The sequence below is a fragment of the Trematomus bernacchii genome, unplaced genomic scaffold, assembly GCF_902827165.1.
Source record: "Trematomus bernacchii unplaced genomic scaffold, fTreBer1.1, whole genome shotgun sequence".
Classification (NCBI taxonomy): Eukaryota; Metazoa; Chordata; class Actinopteri; order Perciformes; family Nototheniidae; genus Trematomus; species Trematomus bernacchii.
Genome location: NW_022988050.1, coordinates 10,592,103 through 10,611,189, shown reverse-complemented (window position 1 = coordinate 10,611,189; position 19,087 = coordinate 10,592,103). Strand labels below are relative to the sequence as shown.

At 40.9% G+C, this 19,087-nt stretch overlaps 1 protein-coding gene and 1 non-coding gene across 2 annotated transcripts; both read left to right on the top strand.

The window, feature by feature from the left end:
- The first annotated feature begins 4,423 nt into the window (after positions 1 to 4,423).
- trnal-aag lies at positions 4,424 to 4,505 on the top strand. Its single transcript has one exon. It is a non-coding gene; the product is annotated as a tRNA-Leu (tRNA).
- A 171-nt stretch (positions 4,506 to 4,676) lies between these two features.
- Positions 4,677 to 18,157, top strand: polr3e (polymerase (RNA) III (DNA directed) polypeptide E). The gene is made up of 21 exons (XM_034119952.1): positions 4,677 to 4,794; positions 5,537 to 5,640; positions 5,861 to 5,911; positions 6,434 to 6,511; positions 6,602 to 6,717; positions 7,152 to 7,234; positions 7,436 to 7,543; positions 8,132 to 8,181; positions 8,335 to 8,454; positions 9,236 to 9,321; positions 9,736 to 9,780; positions 9,884 to 9,975; positions 10,340 to 10,460; positions 10,590 to 10,671; positions 10,803 to 10,862; positions 11,512 to 11,669; positions 12,096 to 12,157; positions 12,259 to 12,722; positions 16,018 to 16,095; positions 16,852 to 16,974; positions 17,277 to 18,157. The coding sequence occupies exons 2-21, from the start codon at positions 5,602 to 5,604 to the stop codon at positions 17,331 to 17,333; spliced, it is 2,073 nt and encodes a 690-aa protein (XP_033975843.1). The 5' UTR covers positions 4,677 to 4,794; positions 5,537 to 5,601; the 3' UTR covers positions 17,334 to 18,157.
- Positions 18,158 to 19,087: the final 930 nt, after the last annotated feature.

The following is a 19,087-nucleotide window of genomic DNA, read 5'->3' as shown; positions in this document are numbered from 1 at the left end:
GAGAAAAAAGAAATAAGGAAATACTTTTTGAAAGAATTTATTAAAACACACTACAAAAGTACAATAAATACAACAAAGACTTTAAATAAAATAATAAAATACTGACATTACTATTCACAGGAGGAGTGTGCAGGACCCCGAGGTCCAGCACTGTGGGGTCGTCTCTGATGTCAGAGAAGCCCTCATCTTCCTCCATGACGTCCTCATGCTCTTCGATCAGCTGAGCAATCTCCTCTGAATCAGGGTGCATATCCTGCAGTGCCTGACCAGTCTGCTGCAACAGATACTGCATGCCGATTAGTTCTCCTGAAACGATAGAGGAAAAGTGGATTATTTACTAAATGGAATAAAATGATATAAATATATTTAAAAATATTGTTTAAACGTTTATTAATTACAAACGTGTCCAAAAAGGCTTACCAGTGTAACGGTCCTGGTTCCACCTGTGCAGTCCTTCCAGCAGGTAAATCTGAAAATTCACGCTGTTGGCACTGGTCCCTAGAAGAACATTATGAAACATTAGGTTATGAAATATTTGGGCTATGCAACACATGAACCAACATGTTTGACAGACACAAACCTGGTATGAAGCGGTTGAGGTGTAGGTGACAAGACTCTAATGATGTCGAGCCTCTTGCACATCTGTACGTAGGCAAACGTACTCCTCCGGCCACCAGATCAATCTGGCCTTCAGCTTAGTCTCCCCTGACTCTGTGCAGCAGCAGCCACAGTCCACATACAGCAGCACAGGAGGACCCACTCCGGCCTGCTGGTATCTCCTCACCAGGTTTGCTGCCATCATGTCCAGCCCTGCTCCCTCCTGAGCAGTCAGCACTGATGAGAATCTGGCCATTCTCATTTCCCACAGAGGTGAGCCAGAGCGCCGTCCCCTTGGCTGTTCCAGCAAGCTTCTTGGTGATCTGAAGAGAACAGAATGAAAAGGGCATCTGTTAACATAATTTACAAATACTGAAATACAGGCTGAGGTTATTAATATCAGTAGTGTTTAAAAGATAAGAATGATTGCTTCACCTTTCTGGTGGAATCCATTTTTAAAATGCTGCCATATGTGGATGTTATCCTGGCCTTGATCTCCTCCAGCCTGGTCAAGATGTCCTGACTGTACACTGAGAGGAGCCACTTGCAGCTCGGCACCACAGCAGGCTCTGGAGGCTCAGGGAAGGTCACAGGCAACAGTCTGGGGCCCTGGAGGAAGCCCACACACTCTGTGGTGTACCTCGCCACACGATGCAGGCACTCCTCTCGGTGGTTCTCCCTCAGCTGCTTCAACATCCTGGTGGGGCTGTTACCCAGACCTCTCTCCCTCAGAAGCCGGATCACCCGGATATCACACGCAAACCTTGGTGAGGGACAGAACTAATTATAAATATCCGTTTACATGATTCTATTTGAGACAACAGAAAACAATACACTTTACTCACTTTTGTGTGAGGATGACGACCCGAAACTCAGATCTGTGAGCCAAGTCCAACTGCGAAAGGACCGTCTGGCTCCATGACACATGGGTGGATCTACATTTGGTGCAGGTAAGAGTCTCTGTCACCAAGTTGTAGATCCTGTCCACGTCCAGGACCTGACGTGCCCTCTTGTTCAGCCCTGCACCTGTGAGTTGGTGCTGCCCACAGCCAAGGTTGGGACAGACCACCTTCACCTTCCACAGCTTGTAAGGCATCCAGACAAGAAGTGGGTGGGCAAAGAAGCGGTCTGGTGCAGGAGCCTGGTGATACAGGTGGCTTGGCTGTGGTGGAAAGTAGAGCTTCAGGTGGTCTTGAAGCTCTAGTTTTCCCTTGGGCCCCAACTTCAAAAGGCTCTTAAGAATCCATTTGTGGTCTTCAGGTGGCAAGCCCTCTGACCACAAACGGGGCAGCTGGACTGGTGATGCTGTGTCAGTCTCTGTCCTGGAGGCAGCAGCCTTTGAAAAAAACAACAACAGAGCATAAGCAACCTTAACACAGGTACAAACACTGCTAATGCTCTACACAGTATGAAATGAAATATTAAATGACTTACCGACACAGTGGCACTCACTGCTCCGGGACTGAGGACAGGCACTGAAGCTGTCTGAGGCTGTGCAGCCTGTAAAAGGCAAGAAATATACTGACATGTGTTTAAAGAAATCATAGCATTTACATTCAAAAGATTCAAAGTTATTTTTCAGCTGCTCTAAAGGAAACACTATTTGTTTTTAGCTTTCAATGGTCATTTCAGAATTAAATGTGTAACAACACATTATTTAATAAAACATTAAAATGGCTTTTAATTCCCTTAATACTATTTGGGAAAAATGGTGTAGGAATACAAACACGCTTTCTGTATTTGTAAAAGTGAGTTTATCATCACTTACTGAGACAGCAACGCTGGGTGCAGTGCTGAAGCTTCTTTCTGTGGGGTAAGTGCTGGTAGATGCTGCTGTGGGGTCCGTGACATGGGTCTGTAAAACATTCCGTATGAGTCAATTGTATAAATAATCGAAGTTAAACTGTTATTTATTAAAAAAATCGATTTACCTCTGTTGCCTTTCTGGGTTTGGCTGTACTCAAATTTGGCTTTACAAGCCCCCGTGCTGGCAAACTTCCTCAGACGGGACATCCACTCTGAGTCCGACATGGCCTTGTGTGGTTTTGTTTTCCTTGATAGTTCCTTTAGAGTCATAAATGTGAGAACATTTATAAATGCATAGAAACAACATAGGTGCAGAAACATATATATCAAGTGAAACACTTTTACGAGGAGTAAGCTGTCAGGTCTTTATGCCAGAAATTGTGTGTGAAAAAGTTATTGTTTGGGTTAAAAATATCTTTCTGGCTGTAAGCCTTGAAAGCCTCTCCAATGTGTTTGAAAGAAAGCTCATAAGAACCTTAATTACAATCATATACAATATTTGTATAAGAAAACATTTAGGGACCTTTAACACAGTGTACATTTCCAATTATATGATTGGGGGGATAATAACCTGCTCTTGATTCTGAATATTTAATTTCATAGAGGACATGCGAAACTATGAGTAACATATATCATACCTAAGCAGGTTTTCATGCTTTAATAAAACACAATGTAATATTAATTGTATTACTAAAATATCAGGCCCTGGCACAGACACATTTGTGTATGTAATAATAATTTCCTAATGATTTATTTGATACAAATAGCATTTTCTAATTATGTAGACATGTATTTTATTGTATATAACATGGTTTTGTAGTTCCTATAAAACATATAAAAAACGTTTGGTCCATTGTAGTGAAAGGTATAGCACAGAAAACCCCTCTATTAAAACAAAAAACACAATATAAATGTTAAATATACTTGACCTTTACATTGGAGGTTTTATCTAAAAAGTAAATTGTGTGTTTGAAAATATCATGAATTAGAAAAGCGTTTGATTAGCGTCAGCTACCTTCTTGGGCAAGTAGCCTATGTAAATAAAGGGCTAGTAGGCTACTTAATAATGTGTCATAAATAACGTTATTTCAGCTTTTCCGCTTCCAATAAAACACATGACAACCCTTAATATATTCGGGTATCCATCTGAATTTATAGTATCGCCTAAAAATATTACGAAATGCGGTTTTTATCGCCACCTAATTAAATTACATTAACAGTAAAAGTTAGCAGTATCCGGCGGCCGGGTAACAAAGCATAAACAGAGCGTCAGATAACGGGGTTTTTGTGACCTTAATAGTTGAATGAATCTATATGACAACACAACACAACAGTTTGAATGAATTATAAACGTATAGTCATATCATATACAACACTGTAATAAGACTCACCATGTTCATAAAAACGTAGAAACTTGTAAACTTTGTTAGCGTCCGCTGTTTACACAGTGGACGCTCAATGCTGGGGTCAGATAACGGAGAGTTTGTAAGGATAATAGTTGAATTAATCTATATGACAACACGACACAACAGTTTGAATTAATATACACTTATAGTCATATCATATACAACACTGTTATAAGACTTACCATGTTTGTAACCACTCGTAAACTTTAATGATGTCCCTCGATGTTATTACGATGTACGCCCCCTTCGTTGCTCCAACATTTCTATTCCGGTATTGGTCAAATTTTGAACGAATGTAGGAGCCGCGAACGTGATTGGCCGCTGCCATTGGCTAACGAATGTTGGAGCTGGCTCTCTGATTGGCCATATTCTCAACATTTCTCAAAATTAGACAGCCGACACTGCGGCAGCTAAAAAAAAGTCAGAAAAACAAAACTAGCAGCTATAACATTGCCTCAAATGCTTCAACATTTCCTCGCCGTGATTGGTCAAAGCTTGGATGAATTTTGGAGCCACGAATGTAATTGGCCCACTAATAATGAACTAATTCTCATTGGTCAATATTCGTAATATTGCACAATAAAATGGAATGGCCATTTGATGCAAACCATCAAGGTAGCGTGGCCGAGCGGTCTAAGGCGCTGGATTAAGGCTCCAGTCTCTTCGGAGGCGCGGGTTCGAATCCCGCCGCTGCCATAATTTTTTCATACATTGCTTGATGATTTACAATTTAAATGATGCACTTGTATTTTCATATAATTCCACCAAAGTCACATACAAAGCTATGAAAATAAAGATTGGGAAAAGACCAGTGTATAGTTTTGTCGCTGTGCATTATGGGCACGGACTCCTCCCCACGTGTCTGTGTTCAGAGTCAACATGGTACCGACACTAACAGGGAGTTAGACACTACACCGCTACGCACCACATATCTGCCCTGTTAGACACGGATGAGAAAGCTAAACCTGAACGGTGTAGAGTGCAGGTGAGCACTAAAGCTACTGTGGTTCTGTTTAAGGAGAACCTGTGTGTAAAACTGGTGACTTGACTGTGTTATTTTGACATGCATGTGTTTGCTAGCTTGGCACGCTAACAAATGCTAGGCTAAACTTGTACCGGCTACCTGCATGTTAGCTCGTTTCGTTGCTAATACGTGTGTGTACAAATACAAGTTGAGTTTTTTCTCTTTGTCCTGTATTCTTTTGATATGTTTTTATTATTTGAGCCATAATTAAACAGTCAACTCGCAGTGTAAGCGCAGGCCTGTGATAAGTGGCTGGAGGTTTTGTTGCTACATTGCTAATCAAGCTAACGTTACCTTCAATATGACTTACTTTTACGAATAACTGTCTGTTAACAGTTTTATACAATCAGATATTTTAACATGTTAGCTATATGTGACGTTTGTTTCATTGTCTTGCATAATTTCCCTGACTGTCAGTGAAAGCATCACTTGACAGACTGCCTGATCATGGTCTGCCTGTGTGCTAACTCAGGGGTTTAATCAAACTCAACCCTCTTCTACAAGTCTTCTGAAGGCTGACTGACAACAGCTAATGAATGATGTAACTTCAATAATATGCGGAAACACATTGCTAATGTTACTGCACCAGCTACCTGCCATCTATTTTCTTTATTACCAGCTTGGGTGTTGCCACTTGGCAACAATGATGTCTTAAGAATATAAATCCCTTTAAATTCTTGTTCTGTGTGTCTTTGTTTTCCAGGTTGGATCTCTGAGATCTGCTGCTCCTGTTTCAGCTCTTCTCCCCTCCTCTCTGTTCACATCAATATGGCCAGCGGGGATGATGATGACCCAATTATAGAGGAGGTATGTCTGCATGAAAAAGTTAAAGGAAAATAATGAATAATCCACCACATATTTTTTTATATTGTGTGAGTTGCATTTTCTTATGTGCCTCTGATCTCAATTGGTGTGATTCTTGGGATGGTTACTTCTTATCTGTGTTCGCGCATGTGTAAAAAACAAAATCCTTATGGTCAAGATCTTTATTCATTAATTTGATCAATATTTTTTCTTTTTCTTTCAGATTGATGTGTATCTTGCCAAAAGTCTTGCAGATAAGCTGTATCTTTTTCAGGTAACAATGTCATTTGTTGTACTTAAAGGTAGGGTAGGTACGTTTGAGAAACCGGCTCGAGATCGCTAGAATTTGAAAATACACAACCAGAGAAAATCTGCCACTTCCTTACAGAGCCCCTCCTCCAACACACACGAACGCGCACATGACCAATGAGGGCACGAGATAAGTTTGTGCACAGATGGAAGGCTGACAGGCCATCCAGTTATTTTAGCCGGGCCGGCTAAAATGATTGGTCGTACTTTTTACAGTACTACGGCTTCCACAGATGACATTTTTTTTATGGATTTTTTGTCAAAGCACTTAAGATATTCATTGCTATCGGGATGTTAAGAGCATTCCATGGAATATAACAAAAAGTGTATCTCGAGCCGGTTTCTTAAACTTACCTACCCTACCTTTAATGCAATTAGTAAGACTCTAAATCATCTCATCTTGTTTGTCCTGTTGTGAGATTGATGTATAATGTTCAAAGTGCAATGAGTCACTCACTCATCACCTTTGTTGTTGTTTTTCTGACAGTACCCCGTCCGACCATCCAATATGACCTACGATGATGTCAACCACTTATCAGCTCGGATCAAACCCAAGCAGCAAAAGGTTAAAACAAATAGTCTATTATTTATCTATCATCCATCAGTATAGAGAATGTTTGTAATGTATTTTTTCTTACAACACTCAATAATATAGGTGGAGTTGGAAATGGCCATGGACACAAATAGTCCAAACTACTGTCGCAGCAAAGGAGAGCAGATAGCTCTGAATGTGGACGGCACCACTTACGAGGAAACAAACACCTATTCTGCGTATGTGTTCATTTTCACTGCTAAGATCTGTGTCAATTGTCCTCATCAGTTTTTATCATATTTAATCAACATCATCCTGTTTTTATTTACAATCAAGTGTTGATAACTATTTTGGTATAGTTTTATTCAATGCAAACTGTTGACTTCTGAGTCTTTTTTTTGTAAATAGATTAAATTCTCTGTCAGAATAGTCCAGCACAAATATCATCCATTTTAGTATTTTCTAAGCTATTTGAATCAAATGCTGGCAGTAGCTTCCCATTAGCCGCATTGACGCGAGAGTGGCAGCAAACTTCTCATCTAACTTTTGTCAAGAAAAGATAATCGTGATTAAATACGTTTTTCAGACTTTTTTTTATTTTTGAATGAAGCTGAATAACTATCCAGTTCTGTCTCTGGCCTGAGCATTCTTCTCTCACTTTTTTTTCCTCCAGGAAAATTATGGATAAACAGACCTTCACCTCCATCCAGGCCACCACCAACACCTCCAGATACGCTGCTGCTGTGTTTCGCAAAGGTCCGCTCTGAGCCTGTACTTCCCCATACTTGTGTTTTGGTTTTCTAAACTCGATGCCACTTCTTGTTAATACACAAATTGTCCCTCATATGTTCAAAGAGTCCATGTGAATCTCTCAGCGTTACCTTTATTACCGTGTCATCAAATGTACTGTGCTTACATTGAAGATAACGATAGTTTTATTATTCTTCATGTCAACAGGAGAGCTTCACGTCACTCCTCTGTCGGGAATCCTGCAGATGAGACCGAGCTTCACTTATCTGGACAAGGCCGACACCAAAACCAGAGAGAGGGAGGCGGCCAATGAAGGTGTGTCTGTTTTTTCAAAATGAAATATAATATATAGAAATGTTTACATAAAGAAAAGTGGGGAAGTTGTTCTTGTAAACTCTCAAAAAAATAAATAAAAATGGTCAATACCTGAGATAAATAAATGACTTAAAGAGAGTATCAAATGATGAATGGCTAGTAAATAAAATCGGAATCCAACAAAATGTAGCCTTTTTTAATTAAATGCCACAACAGTCTTCTTCTTACTCACATTTGAGGATTTGCTTTTTGTCTTTGTTTTATATAATTGTAAACTGAAAACATTTTGGATTCAGACTGATGTTAAGAAAACACAGGACATTTAGCTTCAAACAACAATTGGCAGATCAATCTGTTATGTAGATAATAATTAGTGGCAACCCGAGCTTCTTCAGCAGAGCAGACAATATTGTTTCAATTTAAAAAAAATGAAATGCTAAAGAAAATGACATGAAAAGTTAAAAGTGTTGTTAAGTAAAATTCTGGTATATTATGTAAGAAGAATGACACGTGATGCTTTTATCAACGCAAAATTGTGCTAGCTGGTAGGTTCAGGTGACGTCAGTTAAATGAGTGTTTTGTCTGCAGGTGGAGACTCCTCCCAGGATGAAGCTGAGGAGGACGTCAAAGCCATAACGGTGAGGACTTTCACACACACACACACACACACACACACACACACACACACACACACACACACACACATCCATCATTACACTGACTTTGTGTCCGTGTGAACCCATTATTTTTCTAAAACATTAAAAAACTCTCTCTGTGTGTGTCCACTGCAGGTGAGGTTTGCGCGTCCCGAGTCGGAGCAGGCCCGGCAGAGGAGGATCCAGTCGTACGACTTCCTCCAGAGGAAGCAGGCGGAGGAGCCCTGGGCTCACCTGCACTACCACGGTGTCAAGGTAGGCTGCTTCTTTCTTTAAGTCATCAGACATGTGAGTTTAAGTTTTGTTGTTATGCTAGTGTTAACCTTGTCTGTGTACTTGGGTAAATTATCCCATAATGCTGTATTGTATCTTAGCATTTTTGTTTACTGTGGCTTTCCAATAAATTAGATATGTTACCATGTATTTTATTGCTTTTGGTTGTTGCTTTTTAAAATGCAATGCCATTCAAATCTTCAGCTACTTTTATGCAGTTTCTTCAATGTAATATATTTCATATATTCTATCACTTTGAATTGCTTTATGTTTGTGTCAGAGGTTGCGTTAACCGAATACTTTCTGTCTATGACGGATTTATTTTTAACAATGACGGAAAAATCTGAAAGCAGTCCGTCATTTTGACAGATTAGAACAAACTCGGAACAGCGCCAAAGTTTCCCCGCAGCGAGGCTCCGGTGTTATGCCGTGTTATGCATGCCCGCCAAAAAGGAAATGTGAGGTGCAGTGGGCATGCATAACACGGCGCTAACAGTTCACGAGCGTGAATTAAATGCCACAACAGTCTTCTTCTTACTCACATTTGAGGATTTGCTTTTTGTCAGTTCAAACTGCCGACGGGTAATAATGGATTTTGACAGAAATGTTACGATCCTGTCCGTCAAAATGAGGGGCAGCGAAAAAGTCTAGCGAACCTCTGGTTTGTGTACTAAATATGTCTTTTAGCTTCCTCTTGCTGCATTGTGGTCAGTAGATCTCTTCATCATCAGTTTCTTCTTTGATTTGTAACTTTGAACATCAGGATGGGCACTCGGAGCATGAACGGCAGTATCTGTTCTGCCAGTCAATGGACGCCTCGGAGAACTCTGAGCTGGTCAAAACCCCCAAGTGAGTACGAACATCAACAACAGACGTTTGAATACATTTCACGACTTTCACTCAACTAGTCTAGTCTTTGTTGAAGTCTGTGACATTTTCTTTTGGTAAACAAAGCCACTATTGCCTTCCCTTCACCTTGAATGATCGTGCTGACCTAAGATTGCTTTGTTACTTACCGGTAATATTACATCTATACATGTACTTCCTGCCACCCAGGTCCCCGTTTGGTCTGATTGCAAATATAACTTGTTGAGTTAATGTCTGATTCCCTGCGTGCTACTTTCTTAAAAGTCTGCAGTCATTTTTCTGTTGATTGACTTGTTGATTCTACCACGACTCCAGCCTAATTGGTAATCTTTATCTTAATGTCCTGTCTTTATGTAATTCTTAATAATCCTTACATGCTTAATTTTATTTTTGCAGGGAGTACCTAGCAATGCTAATGCCGCCTATTGCAGAGGAAAAACTGTAAGTATCCCCCACACAACTAAACGTTTTTATCACATAATATCAGAGGTTTTTCTTTGACGTTTCCCTCTCTGTCTCTCTCCGACTGTTTTCTGAATGTCAGTGTGAAGCCTGTTGGTCCCAGCAATGTGCTCTCCATGGCTCAGCTCCGCACTCTGCCTCTGGGAGAGCAGGTCAAGACCCTGTTGAAGAACGGTACGCCACATTTAAACAAAACAAAACAATCTGCTAACATGATATTTTCATGGGTGTTTTATATCAACCCGATATTTAATTTATCATACTTATTGTCAATACAAGTATATTTTGCGAGTCGCTTAATTTAAAAGAGGTCCACATTTCCCATGTAGTTGTCTATGTGCCACAAGGGGGCAAAAAAGTATTTATATGAATTTCCAGTGTATGTGAAATGATTTCCAAACCAGTCATACCTTTTGCTCAGTACATTTCTCATAACCATGAACTGCATCATGTTTTCACACAACCAACATTCACTTTGGTTTTCCTTCCTCTTACAGTAATGTTTAATATTTCCTCCCCTGTCTCCTCTGCTCTTTAGTTAAAGTGATGCCGTTTGCTAACCTGATGGGCCTGCTCGCCTCCGGCACGGACTCAACGGCGGCGCTGCGCTGCATCCAGCAGGTGGCGCTGCTTGTGCAGGGCAACTGGGTGGTCAAGAGGTGAGAGGAAATGTCACTAAAAGTTTTAAAACCGATAAACGTGTTGAAAATGAGTTTTGCAGCCTACATTGAGAGGATTTATAAACCTGGCAGCTCACTGATGTCTCTGTTTGTTTGTCTTCTCTGCAGTGATGTCCTCTATCCTAAAAACACCTGCAGTCCTCACAGCGGGGTCCCTGCCGAGGTGCTCTGTCGGGGCCGGGACTTTGTGGTGAGCTGCTGTCAATTACTTTTGTCCATTTTATTGAGTTAGCAAAATGAAAGCAATATCAGTGCGGGGCCTGGTGTGTTTTGTTTGCAAATAGTACATGATTTAAAAGTCATCTGTTGTTTCTTTTATAGATGTGGAGGTTCACTCTGGAGCGCTCTGTGATGAGAAAGGAGATTGCATCCATCATCAAAGTAAGACAGTAATCCCAACATGACTGAATGTCCAACAGTCAGCATTTTCTTTCTGCCGAAATAATAACATTTCGTGGTTTTCTTTCAAATGTAACTATGATTCAGTTTGTAATAATAATAATACATGGTATTCATATAGCTCTTTTGCTGGTGCTCAAAGACGCTTGTTTGCAATCATTGTTTGTAATTTGACATTCATGAAAATGTTTAAAAATTGCAAGTTAGTAGGGAAAAACTAATTGTTTTTTGAGGCGCTCAGCCTTAAAATATTCACTGCCCCAGAGGCTGCTTTCAGGGTAATTGAGTCTCTTGGGTGTTCAACATGTTTGCAGGGAAGTTGTTAGTGGAAGTGTGATGCCTTTTTTCTGTTTGACTTTCTATTAAAAGGAACCTGGACTGAATTGGTTTCATATATTGCTAATAAATCCTTCTGATATGACAGTTAATCACAGAAATAGCACAGGCGCTGAATAAAAGGACAAGCATCCTCAAATAATGTGAGGAAGAGAACGTTTGCATTATTGTGAGTTACTCCACTGGAGCGTCTCTGAACGCATGCTGCGGCTTGCTTAATGAAACCTTGAGGCTGCAGCTTTTCCCCTGATTCAGGTAAACAGAACTAACAAGTTGTTCCTCCTCCTTCTGTCAGCTTCCTCCGGAGGATGTGAAGGAGTTCCTGGAGCATGTGGCTGTTCCTCGAGTCAACCGCGGCTGGGAGTTCCTGCTGCCCACCGATGTAGAATTTGTGAAGAAACACACAGACATTGCCCACAGGCAACACATGCTGTGGCTCGGCATCCAGAGCAAGTATGTCACACTCAAATAACCGTGTGAATCGGGATATTAAAGGCATCATTTAAAAAAACAAAAACAAGATAGACCCATGTTATATTCTGTTGTGTTCTTAAACGATTACAAATGTTAACAACACTTTTGAAACCTTGAGAAATCCTTCACTTTAATTTAAACATCTGTCCATTTTAAAAGCTTTGTATCCCTTTTGAGCAGTTATTATCATGTGGTTGTCATAAATTGACATTGATTGAAAGTTTGTTTTTTGAACTTTATAATTAATAATATAAGGATTTTATGAGGATATATAAGGTCCTCGTCAGGTGGATTTTAAGTACCTGAGAAACAAGCTGAGCAAACATCAGTATGCATTCAAAGTTGTTCTTGATGAGTTGTGGACTGTGTTTAATTTGTACCAATCTCTCGTCCTTCCCTTCTAAGGTTGGAAAAAGTGTTCAACTTCTCCAAGGAAGACTTCATGCCAAAGAACTCCCCTCAGCCTGGTGTGTACTCAGTCATTGTTCTAACCCCTGTAAACACACAAGAAATGACCCATTCTGCACAAATGATCTTACCTCCTGACGTCCCTGGTGTTATTTTCCAGATCCCGTCCATGTGACCGGGGAGCAGCGTCTGAAGAAGGCTCAGGACCGCGCTCAGGGAAACAAGTCGTCCATGCAGAAGGACCGGGACACGAGACGGTCAGAAAGCAGCGTCCAGGTCAAACAGGAACCGGTCAGCGACAGGGAAGACGAACCCATGGACACCTCCTCTTCCTCCTCCGCCATCAACGGCTCTGTGAACGGCTACCCCAGCGCCACCTCCCCCGCCTTCGACCACACTAATGGTAACACGGGGAGTCCGGCCAACGCGCCGTCTGTGGAGCTGAAGGACTTTGTGAAAAAGACTTTCAAGAAGCATTTTGTACTGACACTGAACGAGTTCAAGAGGCTGTTTGGCCTCCACATCGCCTCCATGCCGTCGGGACACAGCATCTACCCCTCCATCTCGGACCACATGCTGCAGGACGCCATACTGCTCTGCCAGTGCAAACAGATAATGGTGCCTGTGAGTATTCAGCCAGGATCTCTACTGTCGTAACTCAGGATTTACACTTTTGGATCTAAAACTCCAAGTCATTCACGCTGGAGGCTCCTATTCATTCTTCCCTTTCTCAATATGTGTTCCCTGTGCATACTCTTCAGTGTCAGTGTATAGACAAACTGTCTGTGAAAACACTGCAAGGGGCTGCTGCACTAATGTGAGCAATTCGCAAAATTGAGGAAATATGAATCTAGAATTCCAGCTTGAAGGATCATCATGGGTCAAAACATCAGTTATATTGCTTTCAACTTCAATGGCAGCACCTTTTCTTTCCAGATCGACCCTTGCTCATTAGTTTAGTTAATTGTTTTAGTTGTCAGGGACCACGTACAGAAAGTGCATAAATCTCAAAGAGATAAGATGCTTTGTACCAGATTATAGCAGTTTGCTAATTTCCATCTAGTCCCTGGGCAGGTCAACACAAAATACAGCATATACAATTTCAATGACAACATTATCATATATGATATCACAACATATTTCATACACGCGTGCTAAAATGAATACACTTCACATAAAATGTACTTTCTATCTTCAAAATTAAAAAGTGTGTCAAGTCATTAGTGATAAACCCATTAGATGATTGGACAAAAATGAATTCACTTTATAATATAACCGTATAGTATAACTTTATAAGTATAATTTGTTTATCTACCGAAGATGAATTGGCAGCTTTTTCATAAGTGAATTCATTATCTTTCTGTTAATTTTGGCTCGTGTCAAAGGCCATGCCGGGAGGGAAAACAGACCTGAGTGTTCCTCTGCACGTCAGCTTTAGAAGTGCTTAGATTACTCCACCTTTGTGTTGTACTGAGAGCTGCTGCTACTCTTCTGTCCAGTAAGGACTGCCTGCTTGCTGAATAAGGGGCTTTCTCAGCTTCAATGCAGCTATCAGTTTAGAATAACAGAATAACGACATTAACGGTCGTTTTCTTGTGTTGAGGCACTGAAGCAACGCAGGGCTGCTTCTCAGGTTCCACTCAGCTTCCAGCAGCCACCTGATACCTCAGTGTGTGGGTCTCTCTGTGTGGGACTGAGGGAGCAGTGTGTAGGCTTCATATAGAAGGATGTCATCTGCTCACTCTGTTTTTGTAGCTGTTTTTACTGTGTGTGGCGTTTGCAGGGCGTGTTTCATAAGCAGCCAGATCTCCTGCCAGGACCAGCCCTGTCCCGGCTTAGCTCTTATCCAATCTGAGCCCTTCATGTGGAGGATTCTAACCACCATAGGGAGGGACTGGCCTGATGCCGTCTTTGTTATGCAACAGATTATTGGTCCCAAAGCAAAGCTCATTACTGCTCAGCGAGGGACTTAGTCGTTTAGTTGTTTACAAACGGAGGCAGATCTGCAATCAGCTGACTCAGCCTTCTACATCACAGACAACATTGCTGTTTGAGATGTCTGACAGTTCACAGATCAGTTTTGAGTCTGCTCGATAATCCTCCTCAGTGTTGGTCCTCCTGGTCGCAGCAGTGCTCGCCATGTTTTAGCCTCGGCATATGAACAGAACAAATGAACAGACGGTCTACCAAAACAGCCTATTTAATTGTTTTATTCTTTTAAATTTAAAATCGTATTATATTTTAATTATATATATTTTTTAAATTATACTTTATCTAAGTATTTACTAGCCCAAACACATTGAAATACGCAGTTTCTGGTATGTTTTCATTCAGAGCCTATGGAGAAGTGTTGGACAGGTAAACCAATGCCACAGCCACCCAACCTGTTCTGAGCTAATCTGCAAACATATGCGTCAATAAACCATCTTTAAACAATCCAGACCCAACCTGCAAACTGCCAACCTTATGCTTTGGAAGAGCACAATTGTCACGACTAAAGCATGAGACATACAGCCCTTCTGCGCCCTGAAAATAATACATTTAGGAGCGCTTCTTTCCTTAGGCAAGGCAAGGCAAGGCAAGGCAAGGCAAGGCAAGTTTATTTATATAGCACTTTTCAACACAAGGCAATTCAAAGTGCTTTACAAAAATGAAATGACATTAACAGCATTAAGAAAAACATTATAAAAGGGCATTTAAAAACACTCATTTAAAAGCAGAGATAATAAAACATGAATAACAAAGGTACATGAATAAAAGTTACAGTGCAGTGTGAGATACACACATCTGAAATGTTTAGCTCTGACTCTCAATCATTGCTAACTTTTTAGCAGAAATAGTTTTCTATGACCTCACTGCCTTTCTACTTTCTTTTTAAACTGATCCTTTAGTTATTTCAAGTGTTTCATGCTAAACGAACCCCCCTTTGGAAAATTCTAATCTGACCCCATGGTACCTTTCAGTTTTTGCCAAAACTATTCCTCTTTTTTTTTTAAATGCACATTAGTTAAGTTTACCTTGTCTTTCTAGGACTTTTTGGGTATCCTCGCAAACCAGGGTCTTGAAACCAAAACGGCACACGTAGGGGACTTTAACCACTTAGAACACTTAGAAAAGTAAAACTAGCTGTTGTCTGACAAATTATGATTTGGTCATACAATAGTGTCGGGGAATAATTTGCCCTGCATGTCCTCCTTCGCCCTCGGACGCAGATGCCCAGCCTTGGACAGCCGCTATCCCCCTTAAGGAGGGGCTGCCCTGGCATTTAGTTGTTGTTACCAGTTTATGACCGGGCAACTCTCAGTCAGAGATAGTTATTGTTGTGGGACACCTGGAACACATCCTTCTCGGGGTGTAGATGACCCCGAGCCATAAGCGACAACTAAAGTTGATTCAGTTTCTTCAGCTGTTTAAGAATCTATTGAAGAATGTTGATTACCCTCAGCAAACTAGTTAAAACCCCCTACCAGAGAGGAGAACCCTCAGAATTGATTTGGCATCTCAACCTGTGTCAACTCGTGGCTCGTGACATGTCTTGTGAATTCTCCGGCCGAAGCTCCAAATAAACCGTCAGTGTTTGCCATCAAAGCTCCAGCTCTCCTCGTGTCTCTCCGAGTCCTGTTTCCAATTGCTTCAGAAGTTTCCCTCACTAATAGCATATTGACAAATCAGCCAGAAAGTGTCAGTCCTATAAATTAAGTGTCCGAGAGAATAGTAAGCATTGCTGTCAATTCCTAAATGTTGCATAAAATGGTGACTTGTACATTTGAATCAAGGTTTTAAAGAACAAGCATGCTTTATACTTTTCTTATACACACACTTTCTTATACACACACTAGTTCAAGTTAACTTGAACTAGAGATATGAACTGATAACCTGTTGAAATGCTTCTCTAACTTCTGCTTCCCTCTGTTTTCAGTTTCCTGCTCAGACCACAGCAGCCACTGATGAGCAGAAGGTGTTTGGTTTGTGGGAGACTGGAGAGGAGTTTGACAAGGTAAACTATTTCACAGGTTTATAGCAAGTCTACATCCGTTTTGCATCTTGTCTCTGCATGCACATTCTGCAGCACAAGCCACAAGTTCTCTGAAATTTCCCATGAAACTTCAGAAACCACATGCACTGTCTGTGTGAGCCATGACCTGCGAGAGTCATTACTGCAACGCCACACAGAAGAGAGAAGTAGAACTGTTGACACTTTGTGGTATTTAGCTGCAAATGGCTGCACTACACTTCCTTTGTTAAGTTCCCCGACATGAGAGGTGACTCTTGTTGCCTTAAAGTGAAAGTACCACACGCTCTCCTGTCCAGAGTTAAATCTGAAGATCAACGCCTCTCTTATTTGTCCAAGGAAGCAAACTCCACACAGCGGCAGCTCTAAAGCTCACTAACTCAATCCTTAAGTCTTCTTTCTGTGTTGTGTAAAAACAGAAAAGCTGTGGTTTTTACAGTGATGAATATGGCTTTTGTTTTTCTGGGCTGGACTCAACAGCTTACATGAGATTCAAAAACACTTCAAAATTAGTACAGATTACACAAGCATTATAGAAAGAATAATGAGCGATTTAGGGGTGGTGGTTGGTGTGTTTGTTATCACTGGACAGAGGCTAGCAGTTTGCCCTGGTGTACTCTTTGTGCTAAGCTAATTCTTCTTCTTTGAGATGTATTGATCTCATTATCTGTCTATTAGAAAGTAAATAAGTGTAATGTTGACATCTTTCCCTTTTTATTAAATCTTTCTTTCTTCCTGCAGCAACGCCGCCTGCTGTATGAACTGTTCAACAAGAACTACCGCATCAGGAGGACTATGATTCAAGCCAAACTCACACAGGAGTTAGGAGACGCCTGTAAGGCGGACATCGACCGGATGCTAAATGTGAGTAATCACTGAATAGATTACTTTTTAACCAGTATGCATCACTGGGGACCATTTTTGCTTTTCATTTGTAGCCTTGTTAATGGGTATGGAATACATTTGAACAAGGGTGGACGTTTTCTTTTTTTGTTTCCTTCTAATTTTGAAAGTTCAACCTCAGCTCCTTTTAATAAGTCAATAGTAAACTGTGCAGCTAAAATACAATTACTCAGATCCTTAAGGACAAGAATATCCTAACTGACATTATATCACAGAGCTTACGTCTCTTCTTCTTCACTGATGGTACCTGTCTGTGGTTCCAGGAGTGCTGCATCAGCCATGCGGGGATGTGGTACCTCAAGGGAACGGTTCCGTCCTGACACTGAGAGCCTGCAGTCCCCTGTCAGCCAATCAAATCCTCTCCAGGTTGTCTAGTGGGAGGGCAGCCAGAGAGACGAGAGCCAATCACAATCACAGCTCGCCCTGCTCTGAGGGCGGGCGAGTGGAGGACAAAAAGACGTCGGCCGTCTGCTCAGAACATGAAGTTTATTTCATTTCAACTGAAGCATTTCTGACTGACACAAGCAATCTGATGCAGCGCGAAGGAAAGGAACTCACAAGAGCTGAGTGTCTGAGGGGGGTATATGGCTATATACAAGGAATATATAAGGTTTATCGGTAGATTTTTGGATTTGTTGGACCTCATGTTTGATTATTTTTTAATTAAACTTTTAAAGATCAGTTTACTATTGAAAGCGAAGGGGATCAGAGTGCTTTCATTTATCTCCTGATTTCTATATTTTGCCCGAAAAAACACAATATACTTTCTCATATCATAAAAAAAAATGTTGAAGCCCTCGAGGGAAGAAAACCGTATTTACTTTTCAACTATTAACTTAGAACATTATCTCTAATAGGAGTATGGTATTTAATTAAGGTATTCTAAGTAAAACATGTGAAGGCACTTGAAGAAACTGTGCCAAATTCAGGAGTCCTGAAACAATAAGTGAAAAGAAAATGATGCAGAAACAAGCAAAAAGTCACAATGTTATTATGCATAATGAGATACAGCAGAAATCTCTTAATATCGTTGGCAATCATGGAGCTGGAAACTGCCGCATGAAATGTGGCTTTCACACATGTCTGTATTATGCAGTGGAATGTGTACTGAACAATAAAATCGGAGAAAGTGGATTAAATGGCTGATGATGAGGTTTGTTTTTGGTTGAATGTGCAGAGTTTGGTTTTCCTTTTATGATTTGATGACGGCCAATAAGGATGCAACTTTGAATTTTTTTTCCCGGTAATGTTGATCAGAAATCTGTCGTGATTGAATCCATTTGTATGAACAAAGTGCAAGGGATGTGACGAGAGAGTGGCTCGTGGTCCGGTTCAAACACTGGACCGCCATTTTGGAGTGATTTGGGAGTTGTTGTTGCTATGGATACACTGGTGTATCGCCGTGTGCTGCTATAAGTGCCTCACAAGACGAATTCCCACCCATTCATTCAGAGAGGAACAGGAACAATGATGCTTTTAAACTTCCTAAGAGAGGAAATGTAGGACATCAGGACATCATCAGATAACGACCGCTGTATTCTTTTTTCATTAGTTTATTACTTTGCTCAATAAACGCTGATAATGCCAACGGGTGACGTTTTCTTTTGTCATTATTAGTTATTATTGATATGTTAAGGGTTAGTAACCTTTACATGTCAGACCTTTAATTGGTGAGCCGGCCCGGCTAAAATAACTGGATGGCCTACCTGCCTGTCAGCCTTCCATCTGTGCACAAACTTATCTCGTGCCCTCATTGGTCATGTGCGCGTTCGTGTGTGTTGGAGGAGGGGCTCTGTAAGGAAGTGGCAGATTTTCTCCGGTTGTGTATTTTCAAATTCAAGCGATCTCGAGCCGGTTTCTCAAACTTACCTACCCTACCTTTAATGTTCTTAACCCTTAAATGGACAATCAATTAATTGATTGCTATTTTCTACATTGCACCCATGTAACATCTAAATGACACCGTGATTACACACTAACACCCCCCTATTACAATAATGTTACACCCGTATTACACCCACATTATACCATTATTACACCTATATTACATTAGACCCATATTGCACCGTAATAA

Coding starts and splice junctions, on each gene's coding strand:
- polr3e (XM_034119952.1), top strand. CDS start 5,602: ATGGCCAGCGGGGATGATGATGACCCAATTATAGAGGAG. Junction 8,455..9,235: donor TGCACTACCACGGTGTCAAG/GTAGGCTGCTTC, acceptor TTTGAACATCAG/GATGGGCACTCGGAGCATGA. Junction 9,976..10,339: donor CAAGACCCTGTTGAAGAACG/GTACGCCACATT, acceptor TCTGCTCTTTAG/TTAAAGTGATGCCGTTTGCT.